An 11,909-nucleotide genomic window follows, 5' to 3' on the forward strand; every position below is an offset into this window, starting at 1 on the left:
CAGACTTCTCTGCAGTGGGACTCTTTGAGGCTCTCTTGTAAGCAGGGAGGCAGAAGCAGTTGTGTTGCTGCAGAGGTGATGACCAAGCCTTGCAGTTGCAGGGAGGAGGGATGTGTTCTGCCTCTCTAACGCTCTGTGGCTCCTCTCTGTCTTGCAGCTGGCCCTGAAGGACCCAGTCCACACAGTGTCGTTGCAGCAGTTTATCTACGAGAAGCTTAAGGCACAGCAAGAGCTCCTGGGAGAGCAAGGCTTCCAGTCCCTCATGGAGACGGTGGACACAGAGATTGTCACCCAGCTGCAGGAGTTTTTGCAGGGTTTCTGAGAGCACATAGCCCAGCCTGCCGTCTGTGTGTGAGAGCCTGCTGAGGCGATGACAAAATCCCTTGTATATTACAAAGAAGTGAAGACCATGCATTTTTACCACAAAATTGAATAAATGTAAATCCCGCACAACTAAAATCACAAACCTATTCCTCAAAAGAATTTAATTTTATATTTCAGAGGGGCCCTGTGTTTACTAGATATAGATTTGATGACACTAGCTGCTTAGTTTTCTGTTAAGAGAGGAAACTGTGCTGACCTTTTAATCATGTGCTCTTAACACTTGAGAAGATGAAGGTTAACGTCTGCGATGTCGTTCTGCAACCAGAATTAGTATTAATTTGGCTGCTTTATCCCTTTTTTAAGCTAATGAAACTGCAAGTTTGAAAGATGACAAAGCTGCTCAGATGATGCAATTAAAGAAATTTGTGCACCAGCCAAAAATATATAAATAGTGACAAATATATATTATTGAGGTTATCTTCCAAGGGAGTTGTTTTCATCTGACATAGAAAATGTGTTTTATCAAATGCTTTTATTTTCATTTTACTAATTTGATACAAAAAATTAGTAAAGGGATTTTTTTTCTCATTTTATTTTCAGTAATTACATTTAGTCTTTAAATGCCTATTGTAAGGCCTGCTTCGGAAGGGAACCTGTGGTACTGCGGTGTTGGGTGGGAGACCTCGGGTCGTGATTTGGCGCTGGCTTCTTTATTACTCCTGAAGGTCAGAACCGCTGTGAGCCCCCAGAAGCCCCTGGCAGCCTGCAGACTTTCTGTGCTGTGATGCAGCGGTGACCGGCCGCACTTACCTATCCCAGGCTCCTCACCACGGGCCGCATCCGGGCTGCAGGATTATGGGTGCACCTCGCAGGACCCAGCAGCAATTCTCAGAGTACCAACACTTCACGTGACACGTCTTCCTTCCTTATTCCGCCAACACACAGTACCAAAAAAGGGGAAAAAAGAGAAAATAAAGCCTTACTTTGTTTTACTTGCCATTTATTGTAAGGAACCTTTAAAGGAAATACTCAAAAGCAAGGTTGGAAAATGTCTGATCTTTCTATAGAAAGTTCGGTACAGTATGTGACTGCAGGAAACCCACTGCCCCTTTGTAAGCTGTGGAACCCAGAATGTATGGAAATATATGGTGTTTTCAGCAAGAGAGAAAATATGGTCCAAATTAAATTTTCCAAAGATACCTTTGATTTGTCTGATTATTTTTCCCCCTCCAAGAAAAACGAATTTGTAAAAATTGCCCCATGGATTTGAAAGGGATGTTTTCTTTCACACTGTGGGTGTTGGCTCTCCCCTGGTAGGTGATGGTGACGTATGTAGCAAACCCTACTTATTACTATTTTAGTTTCTCTTTTCATTTAAAGACTTAAAACTTCTTTAATATGATATTTCTTTATCATTTTTAAGACAGATCTAAAACGAACAATTTCTTTTTGTTGATGCCGTTATTTTCATATAGGGCACTATTCCCAACGTTATCAGAAATTCTCAAATGTGCTCCAGTTTTTCAGTAGAATAACTCATCTTTCCAGTTCCTGACAGATTTTGTTATAGTGTTATAGAAAATAGTACTAAAATAGCTACGTTGCAGAAACAGTAAAAAACTTACCTCAGGGAAAGAGTTTGGTTCATTTTTTTATACTGAAATGTTTAAAATAGGCTTTAAGTAGGAACATTACATTACTTAAGTAAGGGACATTAAGTAGGAAATGGTTAACATAGGGGAAAAAAATCATGTGTCTTGATATTTTAAGTGCATAATTAGGCATAAAATACGAGTATTGATTTATAGAATTCTGTTCATTTGTGCAGCCTTATAGCAAACACATTAAGTTTTGGACAAATGAGTTAACTCATCCAGGCCTCTAATTGAACTGTGGCTGCTGATACAAGGTAATAATCGTTTCTATTCCATAAATATAGCTTCTTTTCTCTTTATCTTATGTTCCAGAGACTTCTTCATTCCTCTGACAAAGGCCCATGTGGCCAACAATAACATTTCAAAGTTTTTATTATAAGTGGTCCCTTGTCCATCTGTCTCCTACCAGTCATTTTAGAGAAATCACATCATTGCATGTTAAACACTCAAGTTTAGTGTTCCCTTGAGAAATCTTCACCTTAGATCTTTATTTTACCTATTCCTTTATTTAGCACATAATTATTAAAGTTTCTGTTTCGTGCCATGGTGCTATGCTAAATTCTGGAGTTAGAACAGGGTACTTATACCTTATGAAATTTTATAATTCAGTGGGAACACATACTTGCCAACATGTTAAAAAGTAGTTGTTCTAATGGAAACGTACATTCTGGAGCAACAGGAGTGCGGGGAAGAGAATGTATAATTTGATATGTATTTTAAAACTACCCTGAAACAGCGTAGTTTGGCGAAGTTACGTAGAAGGTAGTGGCATTATGCCGGAACTGGGATGCTCTGATTTCAGACTCAGACTCCTTGAAATTACTCTGACATGCGGTATCATCTGTGAGATCCTGGAAATGTTAAGAGCTCGACAGCCTCACAACTAATCCCTCGTTCCACGAATTAAAATATCAGTCTCACCCATTAAGGGTAGTGGTCTTCTGCCCTGCTTCTTCAAACCTTATAAATCCCACATGAATAGAAACTTAAAAGTTGTTGGAAAAGTGATAAAAGGAAGACAAGCGGTACATGTGCAAAAAAAAAACTTTCTTCCCTCAACTTACAAAAATGTTGTAGTCTACAGAAGCATTGAGAGAATAGTGTAATGACCAACAGCTTGGTCTTTATCTGGCTTCACCAAACTCTTTAAATTTTAATACATTCTACACACACACACACACACACACTATATACATATATAATGTGTGTGTGTATATATATACACACACCTCTACATATGTGTGTATATATGTATGTATATATACATACATATATATACTTTTGCTGAATCATATGAAAGTAAATTATAGACACTCCACCCCAACATAGTCCAGCATACCTCTAAGAATGGCATTTCTCTATGTATCTACTAATATGTTAGAAGGTTCATGCAATAATAGAAACAGTTCATACTCCAGTTTTCCCCAGTGCTCCCAAAGATGTCATTTATATGCTGCCCATCACTTTTATGATCCAGAATCCACTGAATGTGTATTGGCTGCATTTGGCTGTTCAATTTTTAAATCTACAATAGTCCTTTTTACATGTTACTGGCTTTTTTTGAAGAATCCCAAACAGTTATTTAGTGGAATGTCATTTATGGTCCAGGGTTCTGATGATTTGCTCAAAATTTGGTGTGGCTAACACTGGTTGGCAATGAGACTACACTGGTCATGTGGTATGCCTGCCCTGGCATTGCATCTGGAGGCACGTGATATCTGCTTGTCTCTCTGGTCATTCTGTAATGGTTAAGGTGCTGCGAGCCAGTCCTCTCCTTTATAAGGGTAAGTTTTTAAAGAGATCTTTACAGTCCCAGAAGTTTTCGGTGGTGGTTTTGTTTCTTTTGTTCTATTTTATTTTTACCCTAGAATTCTTAACCCCTACTAGCTTGCCTTTTCATTCACAAAAAGTTCTACAGTTGTATCTTAACCTAGAAGGGTCTTGTGGCTGAGCTACAGAACAGGTACACTGAACCTGGTGTGGGTTTCATCAACCTTTTCAAGTTCTGAAAATCCTTTATTGCCTTGACACACCTCTTAGCCAACATCTATTTCTTTCCCATTTTTTCCCCTTTCTTCCCTCAGTCCCCCACTCCATCATGTTTTTGAGAGGTTTGTAGATCTTAATAAACACTAGTATAATGTGAACTCACACACCACTAAAAGTGAAGAAACAAAAGAGAACAAATGTTCTCATTTGGGTTTGTAAGCTGTTGGCCAAGATATCATGTATTTATTTATTTGCTTTTATTATTTGCATTTATTTATCTTTAAAATGCTTTATCACATTTGGGTTGGACTTAAAAGGCAGAAACATGCCAGACTTTAGAGAGTTTTCATTTCGTGCACTTTAGGAAGAGAAGCGGTACATTATTACCAGCTGGCAAAATGGGGAGAGAAAAGGAAATAATCATTTGCTGAAATGTGCAGCTTTGATCTTGGTACCTCCATAGGACTGTGACGTCTGAAACAGCAGTTTCTCCTCAAGAAGAAGTGCATTCTGTACCAGTCAAATCCAAATTAGATAGAACCTGATATCCTGTAAAGTGTACAAACCAACCCATCTAGCCGTGGAAGCTCAAACTTTTTCCACAGCCCCTGCTCTTGTCTGAGTAGAGCTTTAGCACCCATGTGTGAATACCCCAATACCCTGGAAAAGGCTATCGCTACTAGTCTGAATATCTCCATTTTTAGTTCTGGGCAGTTGAATTCCTGGCCTGAGGGAGTCTGTATGGCCTGAAGCATTTGGATAAAATTCAAAACTGAGAGGCATTGATCACATTTTCTCTTGAATTCTTTCTTACTCTAACAAGTAGAGTCTCCAATTAGCCAAAGATCTTAACAAGCGAGATTTGCTTCTTGTTCCAGCTAATGCCTGCATCCAACTCATTTGGGCCACTGGAATTTATTTAGTCAAGTGCCCTGCGAAGAGCTGTCTAATCCTGGAAGGAATGTATCGATGTCCGGTCATCCAGCCCTTTCTTCCTTCAAAATGAAGTATTGATTTCCATGCTGCTCTAATTTCCCAGTAGGGCAGAAATGGAATGGAAGTAACTGCTACAACAGGTATGAGTCCAGTGAGGCTTAGCACATTTCTATCTGTCTGGGACCGGGCTCATGGTTTTAAATTTGGAAATTGGCCCTGTGACTACAAGTCTGCCAGTTGGGGATTTTTATTGCCAGGGCTTAGGGCAGGAAAGGCTGGAGATGAGACTGGGAGTAGACCTTCAAGTGAGCTTTTCAATATTTCTCAATAGCTTTAACCTGAAGCAAGATCAGTATCTCATTTCAGAAGGGGCAGGTCATTTTCTCAGTGCTCTCTAGGCTAGCCCCAGAGTCACCCCCCACCCCTTTAAAGAACTACAATTTAAGCAGAAGAGCAAAACTTTTTGATTGATAAGTAAGTTGTAGCTCATAACCGTGTACACCGACCTCAGGAATGTACTGGCAGCCAGCCAGGGAAGGAAGGTCTATGCACAGATCTGGAGGTAATCACTATGAACTCTACCTAGGAAAGGGAGGCAGCTTAGCTTAATTCCTTTTTGGATTGAAAGGCACATATCTTGTCCTGTTTCTGGTAATGAAATCAATACCATGAAATGGCCTTTTCCTTTCAGCCTGGTGTGTTCTCTACTCAGCATGATGCACTGAGAAATGGGGAACCCGGTGAGCAATATTTTAAGTTTCCTGTCTGATAAATCTAGTAATTCTAACATCTGTGTCATTTTTTATTATACTTAATAGATAAGCCTGCTAAAGGCAAACTCATGGTATGGAAATACGAAAACCCAAATTTAAAGAAGTGTAATAGATTAGGGAATTGATTATTTTAATAGGCTGTTTATACCTTACAAAAACTCCTTGCATATACCACTCCTTGTAGATAGAATTAAAGGACTATTTGTTTATTTTGATTCTTTTTTTTTTTCTTTTTGTCATAGAATTTAGAGCAGGAAGGGAATAAGAAATGAATGTCCTAACCTTACTATTTCACATATGAAGAAATGGGCGCAGAGGTGAGGCATACAGCCTTGAGTTCCTGGTGCCTCCTCCACTGTATTATAATTTCAATTATATTATATTATTTATAGTGGCTGCCTATGTTTACACTGTATCTATTTAACTGATCTACCTTCAAATAACACTATCCTTCATATGTAGTGTGCGTGGTGTGGATACCCATAACAGAGTATTCCCAGTTCCTCCCCCCATTCCTTCTGATGTTACTATCACTTGTCTCATCCATCTTCTATAATCACCAATATGTTGTTACCTTGTAGATGAATTAAGAATTTAAAAACTCAAAGATTTGTTTTTACCTTCATTTGTTTCTGCCAGCCCCTATCCTTTTTTCATGTAGATCTAAATTTGTGACTTATATAATATTCCTTTTAACATTTTTTGCTTTGCTGACTAGGTCTTCAGGTGGTAAATTCCCTCAGTTTTTGCTTGTCTGAGAAAGTAGCCTCAAATTTTTAAAGATACCTTGCTGCATATAATTCTAAGTTGGTAGGTGTTTTTCTTTCAGTGCTTTAAATATTTCACTTCATTGTTGTCTTGCTTTCACGGTTTCTGAAGAGAATCTCACTTATTTTTTTTTAATTCTTTAAAAATTTTAATTTTATTTAAATTCAATTAATTAACATATAACGTATCATTAGTTTCAGAGGTAGAGGTCAGTGATTCGTCAGTCTTATATAATATCTAGTGTCATTACATCACATGCCCTCCTATGTTTATCACCAAGTTACCCCATCCCTCTAACCCCAGCAACCTTCAGTTTATTTCCTATGATTAAGAGTTTCCTATGGTTTGTCTCTCTCTCTGGTTTCATCTTGTTTTATTTTTCCTTCTCTTTCCCTATGATCCTCTGTTTTGTTTCTTAAATTCCACATATGAATGAGATCATATAATAATTGTCTTTCTCTGATTGACTTATTTCACTTAGCATGATACCCTCGAGTTCCATCCATGTCAATGCAAATGGCAAGATTTCTTTTCTTTTCTTTATTCTTTCATTCTTTTTTTTTTTTTTTTTTTTTTTGTTAACTGAATAGTATTCCAGTGTGTATGTATATACCACATTGTTATCTATTCATCTGTCCATGGACTTCTGGGCTCTTTTCATAGTTTGGCTATTGTGAACATTGCTGCTATAAACATTCGGGTGCACATGCCCCTTTGGATCACTACATTTGTATCTTTAGGGTAAATACCCAGTAGTGCAATTGCTGGGTCATAGGGTAGCTCTATTTTCAACTTTTTGAGGAACCTCCATACTGTTCTTCCAGAGGCTGCACCAGCTTGCATTCCCACCAACCCTTTAAGAGGGTTCCCCTTTCTCCACAATCTCACCAACATCTGTTGTTTCCTGACTTGTAAATTTTAGCCATTCTTACTGGTGTGAGGTGGTATCTCACTGAGGTTTTGATCTGTATTTCTCTGATGCTGAGTGATGTGGAGCACTTTTTTTATGTGTCTGTAGGCCATATATATGTCTTCTTTGGAGACATGACTGTACGTGTCTTCTGCCCATTTCTTGATTGGATTATTTGTTCTTGGATGTTTGGAGTTTTAGTAAGTTCTTTATCCTTATTCTAAATCCTAGGGCTTTATCTGATATGTCATTTGTGAATGTCTTCTCCCATTCTGTCACTTGTCTTTTGGTTTTGTCCACTATTTCCTTTGCTTTGCAAAAGCTTTTTATCTTGATGAAGCCCCACTAGTTCATTTTTGCTTGTTTCCCTTACTCTTAGAAATGTGTCTAGCAAAAAGATGCTGTGGCCGAAGTCACAGAGGTTGCTTCCTGTGTTCTCCTCTAGGATTTTGATGGATTCCTGTCTCACATTTAGGTCTCTCATCCATTTTGAGTCTATTTTTGTGTGTGGTGTAAGGAAATGGTCCAGTTTCATTCTTCTGCATGTGGCTGTCCAATTTTCCCAACACCATTTGTTGAAAAGACTGTCTTTTTTCTATTAGACATTCTTTCCTGCTTTGTCAAAGATTAGTTGACCATAGAGTCGAGGGTCTGTTTCTGGGTTCTTTATTCTGTTCCATGGATCTGTTTGTCTGTTTTTGTGCCAGTACCATACTGTCCTGATGATGACAGCTTTGTAATAGAGCTTTGTAATAGTGTAAAGTCCACTGTTATTCTTATCCATATTTCTCTCTATATAGAGATTCCTCTATAGGTAAAATGGTTTTCCCTGCCTCCTTCTGACTTCTTTCAAGATAATTTCTCTTTGTCTCTGTTTTTTTGCAAGTTGAACATGATATGCCTGGCTATCTTTTTTGTTTTATATCTGTTCAATGTTTTAATTTCTAGCACTTACTTTCGATTCTTTCTTAGAATTCCCATTGCTCTGCTTACATTACCTGTTTTTTGTCTAATTTTTCCTTTAGAGCCCTCATATTAATGATGGTCACTTTAATTTCCTTATCTGATAATTCTATGTCATTTATGAGTCTCATTTTGATACTTTATTTTTTTTAAAGATTTTTATTTATTTATTTGACAGAGAGAGATCGCAAGTAGGCAGAGAGACAGGCAGAGAGAGAGAGGAGGAAGCAGGCTCCCCCCCAAGCAGAGAGCCCGATGTGGGGCTCGATCCCAGGACCCTGAGATCATGACCTGAGCCGAAGGCAGCGGCTTAACCCTCTGAGCCACCCAGGCGCCTTCATTTTGATACTTTATTGAGATCTTCTCTTATTTATCTTATCTCATCGCAGAACTTGATCTGTCTGTTTTGTTTGCTTTTTAACATGCCTTGTTATTTTTTATTGAAAGCTGGATATACTGTATGGGGTAATAGGAACTGGGAAAGGGGGCATCTGGGTGGTTCAGTCGGTTAAGCATCTGCCTTCGACTCAGGTCATGATCCTAGAGTCCTGGGATTGAGCCCTGCATCCTAGCTCCCTGCTCTGTGGGGAGTCTACTTCTCCCTCTCCCTCTGCCTGCTGCTTCACTTACGTGTGTTCTTTTTCTCTCTGCCAAATAAATAAATAAAGTCTTTAAAAAAATGGTTGGGGGGGGGGCTGAGATAAATAATTGTCCAGTGTGAACCTTTATGTTAATCTAACTAAGAATTAGGCCATGATTGATGTTTGGTGTAGCTCTTGGTATTCTCAAATTTTGGGGTCTTGTTTTGGTTCCTTTCTTTGGACTTCCCTAAGTACTACTTCAACAGAAAGCCTGTATCTTACAGCTTTTTCAAAAATCCGCTATCACACTGGAGCCCTGTTGGTGTAGTTCTAAAGTGTGTGGAGAAGAGAGTGTTCTCTAATCTTATGATTAAACCTCTATGCTCTTAGTGAGCTTGAGTTTCTAGTCTACGACCCTTCACATGTGTTTCTTCTTGCATAGCTTCCTGTCATGAGAGCACACTACGAAGGCATACACACAAGGTGTATCTTTCCACAATGTCAGCTTTATTCAATCATAAGGCAAATTTAATCAGTTATAAAGCAAGTTCAGGATCCCAAACTCAGTGACAATTCACCATGTGATTAATCTTGGCTTTGTGGCAGCATGAAGAAGGGAGCCCATGGGAGGGCTTGTGTGGCCAGAGTAGGGATGAGCAGGGGAGGCATCATGCCGATCTGCCTCCCATAGGGTCTTGTTGGCCAAAGTCAGTTTCTGTCATTCTTCCAGGAACAGTCTGAACCAGGGAGAGTGAAAGGGGGTCAAGAGCAGGTTTGCAGGAGCGCCTGGGTGGCTCAGTGGGTTAAAGCCTTTGCCTTCGGCTCGGGTCATGATCTCAGAGTCCGGGGATCGAGCCCCACATCGGGCTCTCTGCTCAGCGGGGAGCCTGCTTCCTCCTCTCTCTCTGCTTGCCTCTCTGCCTATCTGTGATCTCTGTCTGTCAAATAAATAAATAAAATCTAAAAAAAAAAAAAAAAAGAACAGGTTTACATTTTAAAGTCAGGATTCTGAATGCAGTCAGAAGACCATGTGTAGGGGATGGGGACCGTGGTATAGGGGTGGGGTGGGAGGTCACTTGTCACTGGAGGCCCTGCAGAAACTATAGCAAGTCTAGGACGAAGGTGATGGTGCCTTGGGTTAAAGTGGTATTGAAATAAATTTCTAGGCCCAGGGTGGAGCTGCTTCAGCTTGGGGTGCTGTGCTCCCTGCCTTCTGCCCTGTTTTGCAGTTCTCTAGACTTGGGAATGGAGACTGCCCACATCATGAACATGAATGCTTCATGTTACATAAACTTTGTATCATCTAGCTTGTCTTCTTTAACCATTTTTAACAGTGGTGGTGGTCAAAATAGAAGTGAGTAATCAGAGCAATAATTAAGAGATGCTAGGGGGTAGGAACTGATGAACTCAGAGTGAGACAAAGCTCTGGGGTGTGTCACTCTCGCCAGCGACCTGATACAGCTCAGCTGCAGCCACACAGGTGAGTTTTGGCAGATGCTGTTGCTGAAAGAGGCTGCACAGAGTTTGGGGCTAATGATGGGCAGGGGATTCTAAGATGTGGAAAAGGAAGTGCAGATAGGGGAAGGCCAACAAGAAGTGAAGAGGGACTCAGTAGCCTGAAGATCTACAAGAGTGGTAGCAGGAGTGGTTGATGAGCAGCTTGGAAAGACTGGCAGGTGGAGGCAGTGAGAGACAGACACTGAGGACACCACCTCTGGAAGAGGAGTGCTCCCAGGGATGATAGGGGTCATTGTGAGACTGGGAAAGAGTTCTTCTTGATGATATTAGTCATTCCTTTCCTCCTCCGCTCTGCAGGAGGTCACAACCCAGAGAAAAGCGTTTTTTGTTTTCATTTTACAAAAGGAAGGAATACTAGTCCGTAGAAATATGTCTGGACAGCACCCAGCACAGTGCTTTTCAAATAGTACATGCTCTACATATAAGCTGACTCAGCTGCTGAGCTGTCTCCTAGGTCCAGGCTCTACAAAGCTATTGTAGAACTTCTTCCTGACGCCAGGTTTAGAAATGCCTGTCAACTTTATAATGACTAGTATTCTGGCAAGATTTCTGTGGTGTGGTTGAGATAGCATCCTGTAATCAAAATCATTCTCTGAAACACATCTCCAGTGTTTAAGTCTTCTTCTGACCACTGTTGGATGTGTATTCACCCACCTTTTCCAAAACACATCATTCTGTAAAATGAGAAAAAGAAGTTGTGGTATCCTGAGAGATGCTGTTGATCAGTTTGCCAAGGGTGTCATCGCAAAGCCCCCAAAATTGAGGGGTTTCAAACAATAGAAATATATTCTCGCACAGTTCTGGATACTGGGAACCCAAAATTGAGGTATTGGCAGGGAGGGTTTTTTTCTGAAGAAAGGGCATCCTTCCTTTTCTCACTTACCTTTGGTGTTGGCGCATTGTTTGTTGTTCCTTGTCTTGTGGATATGTCACTCCAGTCTCTGCTTCTGTCGCCAAGGGGGCACCTTATGTGCCTCTTTCCTCTTATGAGGAAAGCAGTCATCTTAACCAATTACATCTGCAATGATCCCATTTTCAAATAAGGCCATATTCTGAGGTACTAGGGGTTAGAACTTCAGTTCTCTTTTTTGGCAGGGGTCCGTATTTCAACCTGTAGCAGATGGGTTTAAGAGAACTCATATTAAATATTTCTCTGTTCAAGGGTGCTTGGGTGGTTCAGTTGGTTGAGCATTGTGACTCTTGGTTTTGGCTCTGGTCATGATCTCCGGGTCCTGAGATCGAGTCCCTGGGTGCGGCTCTGTGTTCACTGTGGAGTCTGCTTGAGTTCCTCTTCCTCGTCACCAGCCCCCCATTCTTTTTCTCTCAAATTAATCAATCAATAAAATCTTAAAAAAAATTCTCTCTTCACATTGTCCTCATGATGTGTTTAATATCTAGAAGCCTGCTTTTATGGATGGAAATGCTGCTCAAAAAAAAAAAAAAAAACCAAGTTGTTAATGTACTCACAAAGTGTGGAATGAGTTTTGGCTCA

At 40.1% G+C, this 11,909-nt stretch overlaps 1 protein-coding gene across 2 annotated transcripts in view; it reads left to right on the forward strand.

The window, feature by feature from the left end:
- The window catches only part of IPO11 (importin 11), a 207,423-nt gene extending 205,900 nt beyond the window's left edge, over window positions 1-1,523 (forward strand). For both annotated transcript variants that reach the window (XM_059417947.1, XM_059417948.1), the window contains one exon: window positions 158-1,523. In XM_059417947.1, the coding sequence (XP_059273930.1) occupies window positions 158-322 (165 nt within the window). In that variant the 3' untranslated portion in view covers window positions 323-1,523. The remainder of the gene's footprint in view (window positions 1-157) is intronic.
- The last annotated feature ends 10,386 nt before the right edge of the window (window positions 1,524-11,909 follow it).

The sequence above is a fragment of the Mustela nigripes genome, chromosome 12 (genome assembly GCF_022355385.1).
Source record: "Mustela nigripes isolate SB6536 chromosome 12, MUSNIG.SB6536, whole genome shotgun sequence".
Taxonomy (NCBI): Eukaryota; Metazoa; Chordata; class Mammalia; order Carnivora; family Mustelidae; genus Mustela; species Mustela nigripes.